This window comes from Mustela nigripes, chromosome 6 (genome assembly GCF_022355385.1).
Source record: "Mustela nigripes isolate SB6536 chromosome 6, MUSNIG.SB6536, whole genome shotgun sequence".
NCBI classification, from domain to species: domain Eukaryota; kingdom Metazoa; phylum Chordata; class Mammalia; order Carnivora; family Mustelidae; genus Mustela; species Mustela nigripes.
This window is the reverse complement of record NC_081562.1, coordinates 120,857,995-120,881,915: the sequence shown is the minus strand read 5'-3', so window position 1 is coordinate 120,881,915 and position 23,921 is coordinate 120,857,995. Positions and strand designations below refer to the sequence as shown.

Here is a 23,921-nt window from a genome sequence, read left to right as displayed (position 1 = left end):
CCAGACCGACGTCTGATGGTCAGGAAGTACAGTGGGGCGGCGGGGGTTGGCCCTGGTCGGAGCACGAGCATACACAGCAGTTTCAAAACCATTCCCTGCCCTCCCGGAGCTTGACGTTAAGGGGAGCATTTGTGAAGGAGGTGTGGTAACAGAAGAAAGGGCATTAATGCAATTAAGGGACATTTCTCTTAAATCCATTTAAGTTACACTGCATACCAGTGGCTAAAATCTGTTCACTTCCCTATTGAGGATTACTTAATTAGGTCCTGATGTATCACTTGGAAGTAACGGATGCTTTTTACGTAATAGAACCTTCCTAGGAATTATTAGGAGACTTCCAGTGAGTTTGCTAATGGAGAACTGTTTATACGGGTGATCATTTATAGAGCGATTTTGAAATTGTGTGCTATGAGAATGATCACTGTAACACAGGAGTTACCAAATATTTCTGTCCCAGGGTTTTGTTCCAAGTACTTTCCATGGATCAGCTCTTCTGGGCCCACAACCATCCCATGAGGTAAGCAGAATTATTATGTCCATTTTCCTGCTCAGAGAGGTTAAAGGACTGTCTCAAGGCTGCAAAGCTGGTAATAGGCAAAACCAGAATTTGAACTCAGGAAGTGTGGCTCCAGATCCCAGGTTCCTGAGAGCTACCCTGTACAGTGTTTCAGTGGAAGCAGAGCTGGGGCTCATTGGCTCAACTGTTGAAGAAGGAAGGGCCAGCGCTACTGAGCGCATGTACCTAAGCAGGAAGCCGTCTGTCCTCAGGTACAGCTAGATAAAAAAGCTGAGTTGTGCCTGACTGGAGTTCAGGAACAGGATGTGGAGAATGCTCTAGTTCCTGAGGGGGAACGATGGGCCCTGACTGTCCACCCCAGTCTTATTTCTCCTGGGGTCCCATGGGGAAAGCCCAGCTAGGGACCACCCTCAGGGTCTGGGCCAGGCTGGAGGTGGCTGTCACTTACTAACAGGCCTGAGGGGCAAGGGATGGTGACTAGGGGATGGACACGTCCTGGAGGAGGAGCTGCAGAGAAGGATGTCCCCCCAGGAGCTTGGGGACCAGCAGGTACCCCGAGGCCTGGCTGTGTCCACTGGACCAGAGGGATCCAGGGAGTGGGACCCTCGGGCAGAGAGAGGCCATCTCTTTAAATGGCTGCACTGTGTGGGTAGGAGCAGGACTGATGAAGTCCGTCTGTCCAACAACCTTGTTAAGACCAGTAACTTATTGATGGAAACAAATATGAAGTTTAATTTTAAACATGGCAAATTCAAATAAACCATTTGGTATCAGAGTAGAAAACAGAGTTTGTTCGACCATAAGAAACAATATCCTAAAGACCCAAGTGCAAGAACATTGTGCAAGTGCACATGTCCTCTGAAGGTACTTTATTAAGATCAAAGGTTTTCCATTACATTTATTTAGAAATCCTTAGCAGTCAAAAAGAAAATAAATAATAGAAATCTAGATCTTCAAGAAGTTTTTACTAACAGTTTTTGTAAATCTGTAAAGATTACAGGTTTGTCCATTTTAAATTATTATGATTCAGATACATTCAATCATTATATAATACCAGGAATGTCAGCCTTACAGCTATTGAGAACGTCTGTATGAGTAAGTAAAACAACAGGAAAAAATTTCAATTTCACCTTATTCTTTTTAATGGACTCCAGTGTAGTGATCATGGGAATACAGAATTTTCTAATCTTGGATTTTAAATATATGGACTTAAAAACAAACATTCCTCTTCTCTCAAATAGTGGCTGACACAGTCTTGGTTAGCCGGCCGAGCTAGTACAGTGAGGGGCACCGTGTGCGTCTCCTTGCTGAAGGAGGAGGGGGTCTGTCTGCAGACGCAAGTCTCGGGCCTTCTGCAGTAATTATCAGCGAGCCCCTGGCGCTGCCTTACTTGGTTTCTAGACATCAAAATGGCCGTGTAAGCATCACTTGCAAAGTCATGTATGTACCTAGTATTTCCCAAATTGCTAAGGGGCATATTTTCATTAAAAACAAACAAAAAAACCCTTGTTCAGTTCTAGTGTGAAAAGGGAGAGCGGTCTGGACACTTACATTTCATAGTAACACCCCATCGCTACCAACAGCCACAAGGACTCTGTTTCTACCCCATTCTGCTACCCTCTACCCTACCAGTAAAGAATTTGGACGCCAAAATTATTCAGACAATTGCCTAGATAACTAATTACACGTTTCCCATTACTCTTTTTAGAGATTTTGATTTACAGGAGATTTTTAGCCAACGTTCAAAGAGGAGTCTACTCTACCCAAACTCCGTGTAAGACTTGTATTTTCTTAGAGCAGCCCTATAACTAAGTACGGCAGCCCTCTTCCCCACTCTTTTTAAAAACTAAATGGCTTGCTATTGGGTTTATAAACTTAGAACTCACTGTTTGGATCATGTTAGGTAACACTTAATCTGACTGTTTAGTGTGCGTGTGTATCAAGGCCATTGCAGTAGTTTTTGTCTCTGTTTCTAACGTGAACTTTGACATGTCTGAAGGAAACCAAGCAGACAGCGCTACCAAATGCGTGGTGCGCATATAACACTTGTGGGTCGATCTGTGTATGAACAAAGGTCAAATATTTACATGGAATGTTGACCCTGACTTATAAAACTATTTTAAATTATGATATCTTTACATACAATTTATGAATAGCTCCATTTGAGAATTAAAAAAATATGCCTTTGAGAGATTTCATAAATATATAAAATTTCACTACATTCTATTTTTTCTTTAAACATGACCTCTAAACTCTCTTTACAAATCAACAAAAAATATTTTCGGTTTGAAAGTCACAGATGCAGTGATTTTTGAGGCAGGGTCTTAGTGCATACAAGAATGACAGACATGTTCTCTTATACAACTTACGGCCCTCTCTAGTATCTTGAGCTATGCGATTTATTTGCTGAAGTTCAGGAGCAACAGGCAAAAATGAGAACCCATCTTAATATTTATAATACAGAGTCTTTCTTATAATTCTTTAAAAATGGTAAGATTAAGATGACCAGTGTTAAGAATTATTTTGATGATGAAGAGGTAAGTTAACATTACACAAAAAGTTTTCTAAAATACATCTTCGTGCAATTTAAAATATATCATCAGTTGCACATGTGAAAATTGATCACATTTTAACTGTATTGGTAACATGTAAAAACACCTGCTTTTGGAATAGGAATCACATTCTTATGATTTGTTGGATGGTGACTGCAGAAATCCTGTCGGATGATTTACAAATAAAAATGTCCTTTGTAATCATGACTTGCCCCAAGAGAATACCAACCTTACTTACAAAGACTAATTCCATTAAGGAAGGGTTTTAGTGACAAATATAATCATTTTAAAAAGTCTTACCTTCCCTCATTAAATATTTGAGACACTGATCTGTAGTCCTAAGAGGCCTTCTCAAGCTAGGACATGCAGGCCACTAAGGCAAATGTGTCATAATTCCTTAAATACACTGACTATATTGTAGATATGTAAGAAAAAGGTTGCGCTTTTAGAATAGTAAGAGGATGCCTTACTGTCAGCCCAGGTGAGCCCAGTGACCCATCCGAAGAACGGCAAAGCTGTCCTGTTTGCCTGGAGCTGCTCACGGCTGTGAAGGTCATACCTTCAGCTGTGAGCGTCCAGACTTGATGGAGGGACCACATCTGAGACCCAACGAAGCACAACTCCAGTATCAATTCCCTGGCTGTTTCTCCCAGAAAAGTCCAACCTCCTCTTGGAGATACAGCTGTATGTTAAAGACAACCAAACGGTTCAAAAGCTCTAAGATGGTACTATGCAAATTTTGATTCTGGATCTTCTACTCAAATACTGTGCTTGAAGTAAGGCTGGAGAAAGATACAAACAAAACCAACATTCAGTTTTAAAGCAAGACTGCACGTCTACAGCAGTGACATAGACTAACAAACCCTGCCACCGGGACAGTAACTGATTTCATCATGCACTCTACGAAACGCTGACCGTGGGAGTTTCCCTTAGTTACGAATGTAACCAGCTCACTGGAACCCAGTGGGCCTCTGTCTCTAATTTGTCAAAAGTTGTTTTCAGCTCATTGAATGCCACAGTGAGGTCATCATTTACTATGATTTTGTCAAAAAGATGACCATACTGATTTTCCATTATCTGTGCAGATTTAATCATTTCCTGAAAGTCTTCTTCCTGCAAAAGGAAATATTAAAAAAAAATTTTGGTTAACCAGGCAATTCTATCACTTTACATGGATGCAGACCTTTCCATAACTGGTTTATCAAATGCTATCCTGTGTTTTTTCTTTCAGCCGCAAATGAAAATGACCCTCTTGACCTGCAGGTTCTTCGGACATCATAACTTCATAACTCAACTGCTCACGCAAAGTTCCCACCTATCGTGAATTTCAGGATTATCACTCACTCATCATTACAGGAATATTTCAGTCAACAGAATAGGAAGATCTAGTCATAGAAGCACAGAAAGCCATTACCATGCAATCACTCAAAAGGTACGTACCTACATACAGTTCTGCTTTTATCGAGTTGTGGATCACACCATCTACTACACCATGTCTTCTGAAGGTAGTGGGGCTCCCGCATGCGTAATTTCAAGCACCACTTACATTTTCTTAATGAGCCTCACTGTACTTACTGTGAAAGGCTTTGCCGCCCCTTGGTCATCTCTGCTTGAAATAATCTTTGCATTTTTTCTTGTCTCCCTCAAGCGCTCTATTGATGGAGGCTTTATAAATATCACGTAGGGCTTAAATTCTAGGGTCCTTAAATGCTTCACTGTCTGCAAGGAAGAAAATAAGTTTTATTTCTTCATAAGGTCATGAGTGAATTTTATAGTAAAACCAAAGTTTCTTTCAAAGGAGAAAACTCCTTAAAATTAATTCCAGTAGCTCTTTCAATAGGTTATTCAATCAGTAGTTGCCAATTAAATGTCATAATTATATACCCCTGAAAACATGTTAACTTGCCTTTTAAGATGTTTTGAAATATTTTGAAATCTATCATAATTCATACTGAACAGAAGCAGCTAAAAATACCGTAAAACTGATTTTTAAATCAAATACTCAAAAGATGCTATAAGTTAAGTGTGTGTCTGCACAGGAAAATCTTCCAACCATCCCATCTAAGCCTCTTCCATATCTCACACAGGAGTCTGTCATTCTGTCTTGTATGCCATGCTATCCTTTGCAGTGTCCTAAAAGGACAAGCCTTCTGCTTTCCAGGAAGCTTGTCAGCATTCCCCCATCAAAATATCTTACATTATTTACACTATGCTGCTGAGGACTCACCTCCAGTTGAGGGGGAATGGTAAAAGGGTGGGAGTTGAGGGACCCTCTTGACCTATGTGTTAGGGCTCCCCCCAGAATGTGCGTACAAATCATAAACTCCCCTGAAAGGTTAGTGTGGGGGATGGGGCCAGAGGATCTGTATGTCCGGAGGGCTAGTGAGGCTCTGGGGACAGACAGCTGGACACACACCAAGGGAGCTGGACCCGACTAGACCCAGGGTTCCAGCAGAGAGACTGGGCACAAGTAGGAGTATCCTACACATGGCCGGTGCCTAAGGGAGGGGTCAGCTGCCCTTCTGATCCTTGGGACGCTTTCACTCCAGACTCATCTTCCTGAAGAGGAGTGAAGGGGCATCTCCAGGCCATCCTGGGTCTTGGAAGTTGTACACCCATCAGTGAGCCAGACACTGTGGCCCCTGGGTGACAAGGACAAAGCTGTGGGTTGGGTCTCTGCTGGAGCAGATGTAGTTCAGCAAGAATTGAATGGCTTCGCCCACTGGCATCCTCGGTCCCAAGCGTTCATAAGCATTCCCGGCCTCCCGGCGAGGATTCAGCCGACAGCTGCAGGAACGATCTCACTCAGCTCAGTTCCTGCGAAACGCCCCCCAATGCTATGCAGGGGGTGTGCACTTGTAGAATATGTAGAGAATCAAAATACAAGAGGGCCAAGAACCAAAATGCCCACTGTAAAAATTACAAGCACTTATAATCGTACTTAACACTTAAGAATACATGATACACGTAACAATGTATTTTTTTTTAATAAAAACTACACAGAAGAAATACCTAAGAGTCCTTGTACTTGGCAAATGCAGAACATAAACAAGAGTTACCAACAGGTCTTGAGGCTTCCCCTACTTCTCTAATATTATGGGTCTTTTCCCCCCCTCTCACCAGAGACCTCTCATATTACATTTAAAGGCTTTCATCACTAGGAAAGCCACTGTTAGGCCAAGAGTGAGCAGCCTTCAGATTTAGCCCCCGACTGAAAGGTTCCCGTGAAGTGTGGCAGCTCACACGGGCCAGAGGGCACTGAATAGCTCATTGTTCACTTACGTGAGGCTGAACATCCAACAAACAAACTTTGTTTTTAGCGAGGACAGACCGCACGGAGTCTATACTTGTGCCATAGTAGTTGTTTTTATATTCACCGTATTCAATAAACCTGTAGGAAATCAGATCTGCATCAGAGCCGTTCGTAAATTAATTACAGATATAACTGGAAAGACATAATTCAAATATATAAAAAGATTTTTGCTGAACATGTAATTTTTTTTTTTACTGTGTTCAATAAAATAAGTAGGGCCAAGTCCTCCAGAATGTCAATTTTAAAAAATCTTGTATTTTACATTTTCAAATCAGTAACACTTGCTTGTATTACACTTAAGCAGAAAGAAAGTACTTCAGTCCAGCAGTACTGTTTTCCATCACCTCTTTTTCAGAACTAATGCAATGCAATAAAACAGTGAATAAGCCAAACAATAGAAACTACTGAAATTTCACTGCACGCTACAGAATAACCACACTCGGCTTTCCAGCGACAGGAGGAGCTGCTTGGTGGCTAATGGAAGCAGGGCAGCCGATTACGTGCTATAAAAACACAATCGCTGTGCCAAACGCGGAAAAAAGCATTTTGATGTTTCAATAAAATCCCCAAATCCTGCATTAAAACACACACTGCTCCCTGATACCCGAAAATATTCAGGCTGGAGCAAATGGGGGACCTGCCGAGGTGGAGCAGTTAGAGCCGGCCGGAGGACATGGTAGAAGCAAGGCGACTAACAGCGTTTTAATTTGCTGAAGAGCCAGTGAGGGGGAGAGATGCGTGTAGAAGAGATGGTGGCACTAGGGATCTAGTACATCGTTGTTAGTTTTTTTTAAAGAAAATTCTATTCAAATTCTGTGTTAAGATTCAAGGAGTGTGGTGGAAAGAGGCCACAATAACATATAAGCAACATTCCCTCATCCTTCAAAGTAACCCCTGCCCATTTAACTCATCAGAAACATAGCAGCTCTAGGTTATTAAAACATTACAGGTGAAGACTGGTAACACCTACTAACCAAATCCTCACCTTTTCATCTGTCTCAAATATTATAAAACTTAAAATTTATTTCAAACAGAAGGGAACCCTCATTTGCCTAAAACCAGGTAAGAGAGGCCCAGGCTTAAAAACAACAGTCATACAAAAACCTTCCACGTACTTGTTATTTTGTACATCTGTCTCAAACAAATGCTTGGAAATGAAAATATATTCCACACCATCGCTCTCCTGGCTTCTTCTTGCTCTGGTTGTGTCTGCGATTTAATTAAAAAGAGTTAACGAAAGTTGACATCAGCCATCCTAAGGAAGATACTAAAAAAGAAATAATCGTGTATTGAAGTATTTTTCAGAGCATCTGGGTGACTCAGTAGGTTAAGCATCTGCCTTCAGCTCAGGTCACGATCCCGAGTCCCGGGATCTAGTCCCACACATCGGGCTCCCTGCTCAGTGGAGAGCCTGCTTCTCCCTCTGCCCCTCACCCTGCTTGTGCTTGCTTATGCTCTCTCAAATATATAAAATATTAGAAAAAAAAAAGTATTTCTCATAAACCAGATTTAAAAACTTAGAAAAGAGCAAATTAGCTAATAAAGCGTCATTCCGATTTTCTACCAATAGGAAAGTACAGCACTGATGTGAATATGGATTCAAAATTAAATAGCTGTGTGTCTGTGCTATTCATTATTTTGAAGGCACTCTACTATGTTAAATAAAAATGGTATTTTAACCTTTGAACGAAAACTCCTGTCTTTTGCAAATAATATGCTTATTATCATATTTACTGATTGTTATTCACTAAGCAAGTTCAACGCCTACGAGGTTGTAAGGTAAACGCTGAAATTATTTTACTGTCTTCACACACAGCACATAGTGAGTATGTCATCAATGTTTTGTTTTACTGACTGAATTCGAAAACCTCTATGTGCTATTCATTCCTCCATTGCAAAATTATAAACACCTCAGAATATTCCTGAACTTCCAGACGTGCTGTAATGTTGCTGTCTGCTACTAAGTTATAATGGAGCAGAAAATACAGGGTTAACTATAAAAACATAACCAAACCATGCTGATTGAGGAAGTGCAAGTAGCCCATCTTTACTGCAGATTATAGCTAAAAACTCTGGGCCCAGCCAACTTTGCAAAGAAATTAAGCATGGAGACTGTGGAGAGGAATCAACCTGCAGGGCGCAGAGTTTTAACTTCTATTGCTTCTTAGCTTTGCCCGAGTGTGGGAACATTTACAGAGCATCATGGTGTTCTGTGTGACTACATTTCCAGGAGGAGCCCTTTTTTGGTGAAAAGAACCAAGAAAAAACAAAAAAGCCCTTGCAAATTGAAGAGTATGGAGGTAATCCAGGAAGACTGGTGAAGGAGATATTCTAAAGTGGAAGGGATCAATACCAGCTGAAGAATAATCCCTGAGCCATGCACTTGGCCAGTCAGACTCCAACTGACCCAGCAATGTTTTCAAACGCAAACTAAGATTAGAACAAGTCTCAGCCTAACCCGTGAATAAGAGACCCACAGAACACCCCCAAACCAATGCAGAAAAGGCTTAGAGAACTGAGCTGAGATTTGAACCATGCACACGAGTATCAGACTTACCCCTGAGACACATGTGACAGGGAAGACCCAAACTAGTGTAGCAAAGACTTAACAGAATTGAACTCCAATTGAAACACAACTCACAGGAAATGGGACAGAACTTCTGTTGTAAATATAAAAAGGTGATTACTTGCTAAAACAAAAACTTTCTCCAAAATGTTGACTCCCCTCCAACACCTCCTGCTTTACTCATTTTCAGAGTGCTCAGAGAGCTGTCTCTGGCCCAGAGTTGTAAGTATAATCAGCAGTAGGATGGGCTATATCCAGGTTTTCACTTGCCAGGTTCGCACTGAAACTTCTCAGGGTTTTTGTTTGTTTTTAAAGTTAATCCTTTATTTTCTGCTCCACTGTAAGCAGGACCTAGAGTTGATAAAACGTTGCATTCATAACACCCCCAGTGCAACTTAAAAGAGTCAACAAATTTTGACTAATTCTCAAGGGGAAAATGGCAGACGGCAACTCTGAATGATCCAGAAGTTAGAACTACTGGACAAAGACTTTAAGGCAACTATTTGTAACCGTGTTTTATAGGGTAAAGGAAAACACATCTGAAATGAATGAAAATATCAATTCTCAGAGAAATAGAAACTATAAACAAGAAGCAAATGGAAAGTTTAGAAAAGAAATATACAGTATCTAACAGAAACAAGTTACTAGATGGGTAAGTTGCTAGAATGGGGAGGACAAAGAAAAAAGCTAAGGAACTTGAAGGTAGATCAATGGAAATTATAAAATCCGAGCAACAAAGGAAAAAAAAAGATTGAAAAGATATAAATGGAACCCGAGGGATCTGTGTAGTGAGTAATCTGGATGCCAGAGAAGACAAAAAAGATATTGAGGCAAAAAAAAAAAAAGTCTTTCAAGAAATAATGGCCCCAAACTGCTAAAATTTGGTGAAAGACGTACATTTCACATATTTCAGAAGCTCAACAAATCTCAAATAGATAAATTCAGAGAAAAACCATGCTAGACAGCAACAAAACCAGAGTACTAACAGCCAAAGATAAAGAAAAAAGTCTTGAAAGCATCTAGTAAAAATCAGTACAGTGCATATAAGGAATAATGATTTCTGTGACTACAGATTTATTATAAATCATAAAAACAAGGACTCAGTGAAATAATATCTACACTTAAAGTACTGAAAGATAAGAACTTCACCTAAAATATTGTTCAGGAGAAAAAGGCAAAACATCTTTTCAGAAGGAGAGAGACTAAGAGAATTCATCAGCATATCTGTTCTAAGAGAATATTCAAGGAAGGTTTTAGGCTAAAAGGAAATGTTAAGAAGGAAGTTTATATCTTCAAGGAATGAAGAAAGAAGAAAAAGAATAGTTGAGTAGAAACAGAACTCTATTTTTTTCCCTCTTACATTCCATATATATATGTGTGTATATATATATATAATATAAACATACTGTATATATAGATGCATATATGTATATGTGTATATATATATCTAATAGACATATTGTGTATATAAAATTATACAGACATGTTATATATATTATATATTAGACATTGATATGTCTATATATGATATATGTTATATATAACATATAATAAACATATATATATATAAACTGATTTAGAAATTGTAATATCTAGTAGAGTTTTCAGTGTATGCAAACATAACCTTGTCAACTAGCACAAAAAGGATTAGGGAAAAAGACTCATATGATTGAAAGGTTTCTATATATTATGTGAAATGGCATGAAGTTAACTCTAGACTGTGACTGGTTAGACATTAAGCATATTGTAGTCCCTAGAGCACCCAGGAACAAATAATGCAAAGACGTATAAGCAGAGCACCAATAGGTAAATTGAAATGGAACATTAATAAACATTCAAATAATGAAAAAAAAAGGAGAAAAAAATAAAAAGCAAACCCGCCCCCAAAACCCAGGATAAATGAAAACATAATAGTAGCTTAAATTTAATCATTTCCACAATTCAATAAATGTTAACTGGTTTATATACTCAAATTAAAAGGCAGAGAGAACAGGTGAAAAAGCAAGACCCTACTACATGCTGTCTATAAGCTTGTAAGAAAGACACATTAAATATAAAGACACAAATAAGCTGAAAGTGAACAGATGGAAGACAGTGTATCTACCACGTAAATAATAAGGATAAGGCAGGGGCGCCTGGGTGGCTCAGTGGGTTAAGCCTCTGCCTTCGGCCCAGGTCATGATCCTGGGGTCCTGGAATCGAGCCCCGCATCGGGCTCTCTCCTTGGCGGGGAGCCTGCTTCTCCCTCTCTCTCTCTCTCTGCCTGCCTCTCTGCCTACTTGTGACCTCTCTGTCTCTATCTGTCAAATAAACAAATAAATCTTATTAAAAAAAAAAAAAAAAAAGGAATGTGCCTTCAGCTCAGGTCATGGTCTCAGGGTCCTGGGATCGAGCTCCGCATTGGGCTCTCTGCTCGGCAGGAAGCCTGCTTCCCCCTCTCTCTCTACGTGCCTCTCTGCCTACTTGTGATCGCTCTGTCAAATAAATAAAATCTTAAAAAAAAAAAAAACAGTAAGGATAAGGCAGCTAAAGTGGCTACTTCAGTATCAGACAAAAGAGACTTCAAGAAAAAGTATGATCAGAGATAAAGAAGAATGTTTCATAATAATAGACACTTAAAACAATGATAAATTTGTACACACAGAGTAACAAAACTTTAAAGTACATGAGGCAAAAATGGGCTTAAGTTAAATGGAGAAATGGACATGTTCACCATCAGAATACATTTTACTGCCTCTTGATAACTGATGGAACTAGACAAAATATCAGTAAGACACAGGATCTAAACACCACCAACCTTCAGGGGTCTATTTAATACCTAACACTGCATCCAGTAGCTGCAGAAAACACGTGATTTTCAAGCATAGATGATGCATTTGTCAAAAGGTCGACCATATGCTGGCCTGTAAAAAGTCCTAGTCAATGTAAAAGAATCCAAATCATAAGGAGTAAATTCTCTAACCAAAAAATAATGAAAAATCCATAATAAGATATCTAGGAAAACCTCAAATATTAAATAACACACTTCCAAATAATTATGAATCAAAAATGGAACAATAAAAGTAAGCAAATACTGGGAAGTACACGACAAGGAAAATACAATCTATTAAAGTTAAGGGATAGAGAAAGATAGTGCATAGCAGGAAACTTTGCCTTTACGTACTTCTATTAGAAAAGAAGACCTAAAATAAGTGACTGAAAGTTAATCTTAAAAATTGTGGGGCGCCTGGGTGGCTCAGTGGGTTAAAGCCTCTGCCTTCAGCTCAGGTCATGATCCCAGGGTCCTGGGATAGAGCCCCGCATCAGGCTCTCTGCTCAGCAGGGAGCCTTCTTCCCCCACCCCCCATCTCTACCTGCCTCTGCCTATTTGTGATCTCTCTCTCTGTCAAATAAATAAATAAAAATAAAATAAAATAAAATAAAATTGCAAGAGGGGTGCCTGAGTGGCTCAGTGGGTTAAACCTCTGCCTCCGGCTCAGGTCATGATCCCAGGGTCCTGGGATCGAGCCCCGCATCAGGATCCCTGCTCAGCGGGGAGCCTGCTTCCCCCTCTCTCTCTGCCTGCCTCTCTGCCTACTCATGATCTCTGTCAAATAAATGAATAATATCTTTTTAAAAAATTGCTAGAAAGAAAAGATCAAAGTAAACTCAAGCCAAGGAGAAGTGAATAAGAACAGAAATTAACAAAATAGAAAAAAATTAAGAAAAATGACAAAAATTTAAAATCTAATTACAGTGATTAAGAAAAAGAGAACAAAAATCACCAATATAAATAATGAAATAGAAGTTATTACCAGAGATCCTAGCAACAACAAAAAGGATTAGAGGATATTATGCATACTTTATGCAACATATTTGCCAATTTAGATGACATGGATAAATTTCTTGAAAAGTATGAAGAATCAAAATTGAAACAAGAGGAGACAATATCTGAACAGCCCTGTATCTACTAAATAAATCCAATATATAAAGATTTTATTTATTTGAGAGAGCACACACAAGCAGGGGGAGGGCCAGAGAAAGAAGTGAACTTCCTGCTCATTGGATAGCCTGATGTGGGGTTTGATCCCCAGATCATGACCTGAGCCAAAGGCAGATGCCTGGCTGAGCCATCCAGGCGCCCCTGAATAAATCTGTTTTTCCAAACCTTCCCCAAAAGACTCCTGGCCTGGATGGCTGATGAAGTCTGCCCACCATAAAGAATGAAATAACACAAATCCTACAGCAACGTATTTTTGCATAAAGAGGAACTGCTGCTTAATTCATTTTATATTAGTATAACCCTAACAGCAAAATCTAACAAAGGCATTAGAAAACATTACAGACCAATCTCCATCATAAATTTAGGTGCAAAAGTCCTTAACAAAAATATCAGCAAGTCAATTTTGACAGTGTAATTTTTAGGGGCACCCGGGTGGCTCAGTGGGTTAAAGCCTCTGCCTTCGGCTCAGGTCATGATTCCAGGGTCCTGGGATGGAGCCCCGCATAGGGCTCTCTGCTCAGCAGGGAGCCTGCTTCCCCCCTCTCTCTCTGCCTGCCTCTCTGCATACTTGTGACCTCTCTCTCTCTGTCAAATAAATAAAAAATATCTTTAAAAAAATTTATTTTATAAAAAGATACAAGATCACAACCAAGTAGAGTTTCCTGAATAAGAGGTAGGCCAAACATTTGAAAATCAACGGAATTCACCATATTAACAGAAGGAAGGGCAATACATCATCATTTCAGTGTATCCAGAAAGAGCACTAGAAAAAGTTTCAACACCAATGCATGACAAAAAGTCTCCGCAAACAAGGAATTGCAGAGAATGCTTTCAAACAAATAACACGGCATCACTGATTCAACACCATACCTAATGGTAAAAGATGGGAGTTGTTTTCCCTTGAGATCAGGAACAAGGCAAGTCTGCTAAACAACACAAAAAAATAACCTGAAATGGATCAAGACCTAAATGTAAAATGTAAACTATAAAACTTCTAGAAAAAGCAGAATGTCTTTGTGACCCTGAGATAAAGGATTGCTAGAGCACCAAAAGCACAAAACATGAAATTACAGACTTTGTCGAAATTAAAAGCTTTTGGTTTTGAAAAACACTATTAAAAAAACGACAGGGTGGGATGCCTGGGTAGCTCAGTTGGTAAAACAGACGACTCTTGACTTTGGCTCAGGTCAGATCTCAGGACCCATGCCAGGCGCAGAGCCTGCTTAAGATCTTCTCTCTCCCTCTGCTCCTGCCCCACCTGGTATGCACACTCTTTGAAAAAGGAAAAAATAAAAAGGCAGTCCACAGACTGAGAAGAATATATGAATAACACATTCATCATAAAAGGGACACATATCCAGAATAAAGAATTCTCAAAACTCAGACAATACAATTTTGAATAGGCAAAATATTTGAATAAGCACTTCACCAAAGGAGGTGCATAAATGATGCTCGACATCATTAGTCATTAGTTAAATGCAAACAGAGACGCCTCTACAACATACAGGCACACCTTGTTTTGTTGTGCTTTGCCTTATGGTGCCTCACAGGTACTGTCTTCCGTTGTTTTGTTTTTAAAACAAATCGAAGATTTGTGGCAAGTCTAGCAGTGCCATTTTTCCAACAGCATTTGCTCATTTGTGTCTCTGTGTCACATTTTGGTAATTCTCACCATATTTCCAACTTTTGCATTATTATATCTGTTACGGCGACCTGCGATCAGTGGTCTTTGATGTTACTCTCATAGTTGTTTTGGGGTGCCATGACCTGCACCCACATGAGATCGTGAACTTAATCAACAAATGTGTGTGTTCGGACTGCTCCACTGACCAGCCATTTCCTCCATCTCTCCCCCTTCCCTCAGGCCTCCCCATGCCCTGAGACACAACAGTATTGAAATTAGGCCAATTCAGAATCCCACCATGGCTTCTAAGTGTTCAAGTGAAAGGAAGCGTCTCACATTCTCACCTTGAATCAGAAGCTGGACATGGTTAAGCTTAGCAAGGAAGGCGCGTGGCAAGCTGAAATTGGCTGCAAGCTCTCGCACAGTCAAGTTGTGAATGCAAAGAAAAATTCTTGGAATAAATTAAAAGTGCTCCTCCAGTGAATGTACAAACAGCAAGAAAGTGAAAGGGCCTTGTTGCTGATGCGGAGAAAGCTCGAGTGGTCTGGAGAGACGGTGAAAGCAGCCATGACATTCTCCTAAGTGAAGGCCTGATCCAGAGCAAGACCCTCACTTGAGGCCCAGTTCTGTGAAGGCCGAGAGAGGTGAGGAAGCCCAGACGAAAAGCTGGAAGCGAGCAGAGGTTGGTTCAGGAGGTTTAAGGAAAGAAGCTGTCTCCGTAACAGAAGAGTGCACGGTGACTCAGCAAATGCTGACGTAGAAGCGGGAGCAAGTTATCCAGAAAGATCTAGCGAAGATCATTAATGAAGGTGGCTACACTAAGCAGATATTCACTTAAATTAAATAGACATATTGGAAGAAGACTTTCATAGCCAGAGAGAAGTCAATGCCTCGCTTCAAGCTTCAAGGGACAGTCTGGCTTGTCAGGGGTGAATGTAGCTGATGACTTAAAGTTTGAAGCCAGTGCTCATGGACTCTTCTGAAAATCCCAGTGCCTTTAAGAATCATTCTGCCTGTGCTCTATAATTGGAATAACAAAGCCAGGATGACAGCACATCTGCTTACAACATGGCCTGCTGGGTATTTTAAGCCCGCTGTTCAAACCTAGTGCTCAGAAAGATTCCTTTTAAAAATGAGTACTCATTGACAGTGCACCTTGTCACCCAAGAACGCTGATGGAGACGTACAAGATTAATGTTACTTTCATGCCTGCTAACACAACATCCATTCTGCAGCCCACGGATCAAAGAGTAACTGTGACTTTTAATCCTTATTATTAAGAAATACATTTTTTTGCAAGGCTGTGATAGACCGTGATTCCTCTGATGGCTTCGGGTGAAGTAAATTGAAAACTGACTTATGGAAAGAAAACTTTCCTTTGGAAAGGATTCACCATTCTAGATGCCACGGAGAACATTTGGGATTCATGGGACGAGGTCAAAATATCAACATTAACAGTTTGGAAGAAGTTGACTTCAGTCCTCATGGATGACTTGGAGGCGTTCAAGACTTAAGTGGAGGAAGTCACTGCAGATGTGGTGGAAACAAGCACAAAAATTAGAATTTTAGAAGTGGAGCCTGAAGATGTGACTGAATCACTGCCATGTCATGATAAAATTTTAATGGATGAGGAGATGCTTCTTATGGATGAGCAAAGAAAGTGGTTTCTTGAGATGGTAACTGCGAAGGTTGCTGACAAAAAAAGATTTAAAATATCCCATAAATGGAGCTGATAAAGAAGTACAATGTTTGAGAGGCTTGAGTCCAATTTTGGAAGAAGTTCTGTGGGTAAAATACTATCAAACAGCACTGCTACAGAAAAACAGTTCATGAATGGAAGAGTTTACTGATGTGCCAAACCTCACTGTTGTCCTATTTTAGGAAGTTCCCATAGCCAATCGCCCCCCACCCCCGCCTTCAGCAGCCACTACCCTGATCAGTCAACAGCCAACCCCCTCCAGACCCTCCCCCAGCAAAAATATGCCAACTCCCTGAAAGCTCAGAGGATGGTTAGCATTGTTTAACAATCAAGTATTTTAAAATTAAGGTATGTACATTGTTCTCTCAGACATAATGCTATCGCACACTTGAGAGACTACAACATAAGCACAAATTTCATTTTTTCTAAAAAAAATTTTTATATGTACTGGGAAGCCACAAAATTCATTTGAGCTGCTTCACTGTGCAGGATTCATTTTATTGTGGTGGTCGGGAACTGAACCCATAATATGCCTGAGATAGGTCTGTATCACACGGAGAAGATTTTGAAAGGCTGACTATACCAATTATCGACAAAGCTGTAAAAAATGAGACCTTGCACACAGAGCTAGTGGGTTGGAAAATGGTATAGCCATTTCAAAAATGGCTTGGTAGGTTCTTAAAAAATTAAATATGATCCAGCCATTCTATTACTCCTTATTTACCCAAAAGAAACAAAAACATATGTTCATCAGAATATCTAGCTTATGGGTTTATCTGTATTAACCAGAAATGGGGAGAAACCCCCAAGTATCCATCAGCAGGTAAATGAATGCATAAAGGAATTAGAGTATTTATTTCCATACAGTGGAATACTACCAAGCAATGAAAAAGGATGAATTATTGATCTGTGAAACCATGTCAGTGAATATCAAACTCAACCTGGGTGAAATAAGCCAGGCAAAAAGAATGTGGGAACATACTGTATAATTTTATTTGTATAAAGTGCTAGAGGAGTCAAATCTATAGTTTCAGAGTGTAGATTCATGGTTGCCTGAAGCCAGGGGTAGAAGGATGGATTACAAAAGGCATGGGGAAATTTTTTTTAAGAAATGGAAATGTTCATTATGTTGATTGTGGTGATTTCATATGTATCTATGTATATTAAAATCAACCTAATTATACCTTTTAAATATGTGTAGCTTATTTATTTCAATTAAATGTTAATAACATAGAAAAGGAAAACTGAGGTAAGTGGGAAAAAACTCAATACAAGAAGTATTTATTTTATAAAACCTGATTAAATTATATCCAAAATTTAACTGACTTCTATTTAGTTACCAAGCATATTTTAATACAACATTCAGATCTCCTGAAACAGTTTTTCATATTTCTGCTGGTAAAACACCAAGAAATTATATTATTTTTTTATGAAGTGTCATACCTTTTGCAGGAATAGCATGAAATACTAATAAATTTAATTCTATCATAAAAGCCAAGTATGAATTCCACAACAGAAATAGACTCTATTAAGTGTATAAAACATAATACACACCCAAGAGTTTGAATGATATTAAAATTAGTATGATGCCCTGCTTTGGAATTTAGGGTTAATATTCACTTATTACTTCTCTAACAGCTTCATTTTTGTGTACTGGTGTTCCTTTAGCAAATAGTAAGCTTCATAAAAATGTACTGTTGAAAATCAAAACTGAGAATTTTATGTGCATTAATTGGTCTCTGATGAACTGAGAAAAGGTTCAACTGAGGAAAAAACCTTTATTCGACTGTAATGGCACAACACTCTGAAAATGCAGTCCACAGTTTTAAGGATCACCGCCCTGACATACAGAGTCCCCTAGGGAGGGTTAAAAGTAGAACTACATCAAGTGGACAAGACATTTATGGCACTGCTAAACACATTTAAAAGAAAACATATCTACAGAGTGTTTGCTTTATCACGAACACCCCAAATTATCCAGGCCTGGCGTACTCTACCATTGAAAAATTTTAGTGTTAACTGCAGTGAGGGTCCACAGGAATCTCACAAACTCATTCTCAGTGAGGAATCCTGAATAAGGGACCTGAGAATTCTCAAGAGAAGGGAACTCAAAAGGAAAGATGGACATATTAACCACAATGCAGGCCACGATCTCCCTGTGGTTCACCGAGTACCCACTATGTCTACAGTGTAAGACAAACATCCAGCAAATATGAGACACACTCCAAACTCCGCCCTCTTCCTCTGCTTCTAACAAAAATTCCCAAATAACTTCCATGGTGAGATAAGAAAAAAAAATGGTTTTAAATTGGTACCTTCATTTTTATATATATATTTTAGAAATCTCAACTGAGGTTTTTCTATGGACAAAGAAGTGTTACAGAACATGAGTTCCTTGAACCTATGAAAACATATAACTGTGATATATGCCTTCATGAGAAACCACAAAGTGATTAACAGGTGTGGTCGGCTATGAGTGCCCAAATTCCAGACCAGAAAGACTTTGGAATCTATCAAGTCTTTGACATCTACTGCAGTACTTTCTGCTAAGTACTTTATTTTAATTTACTGAGACAGCCTTTTGAAGGCCGGTTATATTAATAGTCACTTAAATTTTTTGATGATAAACTAAAGCTTTAAAACAGTGTTGATGCTGCTCATCGAGGATGAAAGTTGCCAGAGAAGCGAAGCAGCAGCAAAGAGACCTCGGCCAGCACGTTTTTTTAAAGTGACTTGGAATGTGTAACGTGGCAACATAGATATTTCGTAAAGATCATAAAATTGTTCTGCCATTTTAGCCCCAAAGAGGCAGTATTTACCTCACTTAGCTTCCCTTTAAATAATTTTTTTAAATTGCAGTGATTATAGAGTCACAGTAAGTTGCAAAAACAGCCAGAGAAGATCCCATGTAACCATCAGTCAGCTTTCTCCGAAAAAGAAAGATGTTCATCTTCCCTAATGGCGGTGCAGTCGAGACCAGCCCATCGACATGAGCAAAGCACAGCGAACTAAAGTACCAAGTAGTTCTTTTAACACTCAAAATCCTGAAGTGAGATACACGGAAAAGTTCACACCTAAGTGTGGTGAGTTTTCACAGATGGAACACACCTGCGTAAGCCGCCCCTCGGCACATGGTCCCGCTCCTGAACCAGTCTCTGGTTTCTGGGAGCACATGTTAGCCCTGCTCGTGTGGAGCTGGCAACCACAGGGCCATGGGCATATCTCTGTGTCTCCTCCACTCCCTGAAAAATTTGCCATCACGCCCCTACCCATCCACTGCTGCTAGGCACTGGGTCCTTTCCAGCGTGGGGCTGTTGCGAACAGGGTTTCTATGACTATCGGCTGCGGACAGGAGTAGAATCACGGGGTCGTGGGGTAGATGTTGGCTCAGCCTTAGCGAATACGTGGTAGATGCTTAGTTTTCCAGAGTGTGTGACATTAATTCACACCTCCTCCCGCAGTGTGTGAGAGTTCCACTGCGCTCCACTGTTTCCAACTTCCCCATTCTGGTGGAGATTTAGTGCATTTGGGGGAAAGACTGATAGCTAAACATGGAACAGAATACTGGTGGAGGAATCAAAGCAGTAATTTTTCTCTAGATAATAAAGAATCACCTGGAGTATTTTAAAAAGCAAAACAATCTAAAATTCCAACACCGTTCTTAAAATATATTCTTCTATAATTAATGGAATCATCCTGAGTTGATGCTATGGCTGTTATTTTCCAAAAATGTCTCGGGTTATGAGTCACTGGGGATACATAAAATAGATTTTCAGGCATTCTGTCAGGTTTCTTGAAGGAGGATGTCTTTGGAAAGGCCTTGGAATCTTTTCCTAAGAAGCCCCAGAGATTTTTATCATCAGGCGAGTCTGGAAAACACAGCTCTGTGGGGATCCTCTGACATTAACACCTGTTTAAAAGTGAATCTGAGTGGAAAATGACTCCTTCGGGGATTTCGTTGGAGAGTCCCAGGCCCAGAACTTTTCTGGATATTATCAATTTCTATAACAACCTCAGAGGCAAGTGTTGGATAGGTCGAGGCCCAAGTACGCTGCCCTAGGTCCTTGAATAACACCAAAACTATCATAAAGGCTTATGTCTGAGGGACAGTCTTATTGGTATTTATCAACTTCCAAATAAATCGATGTTCATGACGGACTGTGCGACAATAAAGAACATGCGTAGTTGGAAAAGACTGTGTAGTGTAGTCTTGGAGGAGGGACGTGAGAAGTGCAGTCATGGTGGGTGCGAGTATGACAAGGACAGCTCTGAGTAAGTCCCATACCCTTTCTCCCTGCTTCCCTCCTCTATGGCAGGTGGACGTCGCCCCCGTGGTTGGGACAATGAAATAAATCAAGGCAGATAAAGGAGATGAATACACGGCAGGAAATTCATACATGCATTTTTTCCCCTTTGTAGTGTTTCTTCACCTGCCAGGTGCTTTGTAACTGCTTCCCAGTAAGACAGACAATTGTTTTGTAAAATTCGCGAATTACCTGTATATTGCGAGTCAGCTTTTGCAAGAGAGGAGAATAATTAAAGTTAAAGAAAAAAAAAAAAAAACGGGGAAAAAAACCACTGTTTAATTCCACATCTCCACATTTTTCCTTTCCTTTCATCTCTGTTGGTGGAAACCAACGGCCCTGTAACGTATGGCTGAAAATGACTATAAACAATAATTTGGAAAAATGCAGTAACAAGGAGTAACTTGAGGTAATAGAAAACTATAATTTTAAAATAAAGTTGAACTCTTTCAAAACTAGAGAACACTGCTCAGGGCCATACACAAACAGTTGTGTTTTTTGTTTTGTTTTTAACAGTACCAAAACCACTTGAAAAAGCCAACATTTCAATTTTAGCCTTTTAGACGGCTTTCTAACATCAACATATTAAGTAGTCAAATGGCATTTATTCTGGAGATCAAAATGCTTCCAGCATCACATTTCACTTGTAAGAAAGCCTATGAAAACTTCTTTTATAAAAATAGATCTAATTCTGTATACTGAAAAGAAACCCACCATATTTGGATTATATGGCCATGAAAGGCCCATTTAACACCATCTGCCAATTACTACATATAAAAAGTAATTAAGAAAGGCTTCTATTAGAAGAGGCCTCCTTTGGCTCTCTGTGGTTTGGGCCTTCTGATCTTAAACCTGGTGAAAACCTCTGGAAAACATTAGCACTTATTTTAGGAAGTCAAAGAGTCAGGCTTTTATTTAGGAGAAAATTTGTAAATACTAATTTAGTGTCATATGCGTATTAAAATTCACCATTAAAAACTGAGAGTTAGAGAAGCTGTGATTTAACAAATGTCCTGCCAACGGTCTCTGCATTCTGGGGCAACCCCTTCACTCCGTGCCTCAGTTTCCTCCACTCTCAAAGGCGGAGAGAGTCACCGCCCACTTGCTGTGGCTGCCGGTCGTCCGGAGGCTCAAGGCCGGGAGCCGCCGGGGGGGGTGGGGGGGGCCCACCCACGCTCCATCGTGGCGAGCGATCGCTACCGCGGGCGCAGGGGACTTACGGGGCACGGTCACTCCGTAGTGCTGGGTGTCGCTGATGAGCAGCTTTCGTTTCAGTTCATTCAGACCTACTCCCACGGGACCTGAAAAGCAGGAGAATACCGACGCGTTACGAAACAAAACACCGTAAGAACACGTCCATAATCCACCCGGGTCCGGGAGACAGAGAACACGGATCCCACTGGGCATCCCACGTGGAGAGCATCTCGGGTTCAGTCGGGCCTACGGAAAAGCTAGGTCTTCTGTTGCTTTTTTACTATGAACATTTAAATCCCTGCCTTTCCATTACAAAGGTGAGAAATACTGATGTTTTCGGTGAAACATAAGCACAACCGAATCTATCAACCAGAAGATCCTAAAAAGGTGTGTGCGCCCGAAGACGTCCAGGTGCGGGGTCTGGGCACCAGCTCTTTCCATCCCGGATGTTTTTAGAGCTTAATAAAAGAACATCTTGGAATGTTAACTTCATTTGATGATGCGCTTTAAATTTGCAAAACCGTCCGCCACGTGTACGTCGGTCAAGGTAACTCCCGGACCCTGGACCTGCAGGGGGTCCCTCCGCGCGGGCCGCAGGTGTCCCTCAGCACCCGACGAGGTACTGCGGCTGCTGCGGCGGACCACGGTGAACCCTGCCTCCAAAGGCGGTCACTGGGTGGAAAGCATCACACAAAACGACGATGAGAGGCAGGGCGAAACAAAAGCGGTTTCTGGGAGGGTCCCAAACAAGCCAGAAAGTCACAAGCCCCGAACGGTGTCTCACAACTCTGCCATCAGGGCCCATTTACGGTGCGGGCGCTGGGCAGAAGGCAGGCTGCGGCCCCGACGGCCTGGGTCAGAGCCCCCCCCCCCCACCCCCAGCTGCCCGGGTCTGAATGTGTGTCCCCCACCCCCAATTCACAAGTCACAATTCACAAGCCCAGTGCCCCAGCCCCAGCCGTGGAAGACGGGTCTTTCCGCGGGAGCCTAGGCCGCGAGGGTGGAGCCCCCGGGAAGGGCTCGGTGCACTTGTGGAAGAGCTTCCGGCACGTGGGGACCCCCAGCTGTGTGTGACCTGGCCAAGGGTCCTCGTGCGGCCGTGCTGGCTCCTTGACCGTCAAGTGCCCATCCTCCAGGACAGTGACAAGTCAATTCCCGGCGCGGACAGGCCACCCCAGCTGGGGTATGTCGTTCCGGCAGCCCTGGGAGCTACACCACCGACGAAGTTAACATCTTTGAACCTTGATTCGACTTCATGCTAATCTTGGAAGTAATCACTCCCCCTCTCTCAGGGAATCCATGAACCCAGGCCTTCGTGTTCATTCCCTCGCCTACTTCCTCTTCTGGGCTTTGAGAAGAACAAGGCTTTTGTTCTGGACAATGAGGAGCAGACGGGTGGCCGGAGAAGAGACTGGGGGCCTCCTGGGTGGAGGAAACGTGTGAGTGAAGATGAACGGACAGTGAGGCTATGCTTTCCTTGCTTTACTGACACTTTTAGGACTGTCCCTGTCCCCCTTTCTGGTCACTCACTAACACCTTCCATCTTTCCAGGAACTGCTGCCGAGTACCAACCCTGGCACTCCGCTGTCCCTTTTTACAGCGAATACTCTGGAATATCCCATTGATGCCCTGAGATGGAATTCAGAGCTAATGTCACACACGAGCCCTCCACATTAATAAAATAACCTCACTGTAATACGTGAAAGATAAAAAAAAGTACTTATAACAAAGCAGTATGTACTTCAACATGTAAATCCTTGGACATGACTAGAAAACCTAATGACATCAGATGTTCGCACCCCCCCATACTAAGGCTGGATTTGAGAGTATTAAGCTCAGGAACCATCCTGATGAGGAAGTACCTGAAAACGGAAGCCCAAAGGTGCAGGAAAGTAGGAGAATAAACCTCAGCAAATGGACAGGAAGGACAAGGGAAACCTTCTGGAATACGGTAAAGGCAGGGGGAAACAGCCTCCACTGAAAGAGATAACAGGTCAAGACTATCGAAGTGAAGAAAATGATACTTTTGCAAATGGCCCTCACTTTAGATGGAAGTATAGTATAAAAATATAGGGGATGAGACAATGCTTCGCTGTCCCAGCTGGCAGACCTCTTGTCTTCAGCCTACGCTGAACTGTTTGGTCTCAGAATGTCTATTACAAACATTTAA

The 23,921-nt window shown here is 41.1% G+C and overlaps 1 protein-coding gene across 3 annotated transcripts in view; it reads right to left on the bottom strand.

Annotated features, from left to right (window-relative positions):
• Positions 1–1,344: 1,344 nt before the first annotated feature.
• Positions 1,345–23,921, bottom strand: part of MPP7 (MAGUK p55 scaffold protein 7) — a 286,825-nt gene continuing 264,248 nt past the window's right edge. For all 3 annotated transcript variants that reach the window (XM_059404113.1, XM_059404112.1, XM_059404111.1), the window contains 5 exons: positions 21,778–21,858; positions 7,498–7,591; positions 6,352–6,460; positions 4,645–4,788; positions 1,345–4,182 (listed from right to left, as the gene is read on the bottom strand). In XM_059404113.1, coding sequence (XP_059260096.1) covers positions 4,003–4,182; positions 4,645–4,788; positions 6,352–6,460; positions 7,498–7,591; positions 21,778–21,858 — 608 coding nt within the window. In that variant the 3' untranslated portion in view covers positions 1,345–4,002. The remainder of the gene's footprint in view (positions 4,183–4,644; positions 4,789–6,351; positions 6,461–7,497; positions 7,592–21,777; positions 21,859–23,921) is intronic.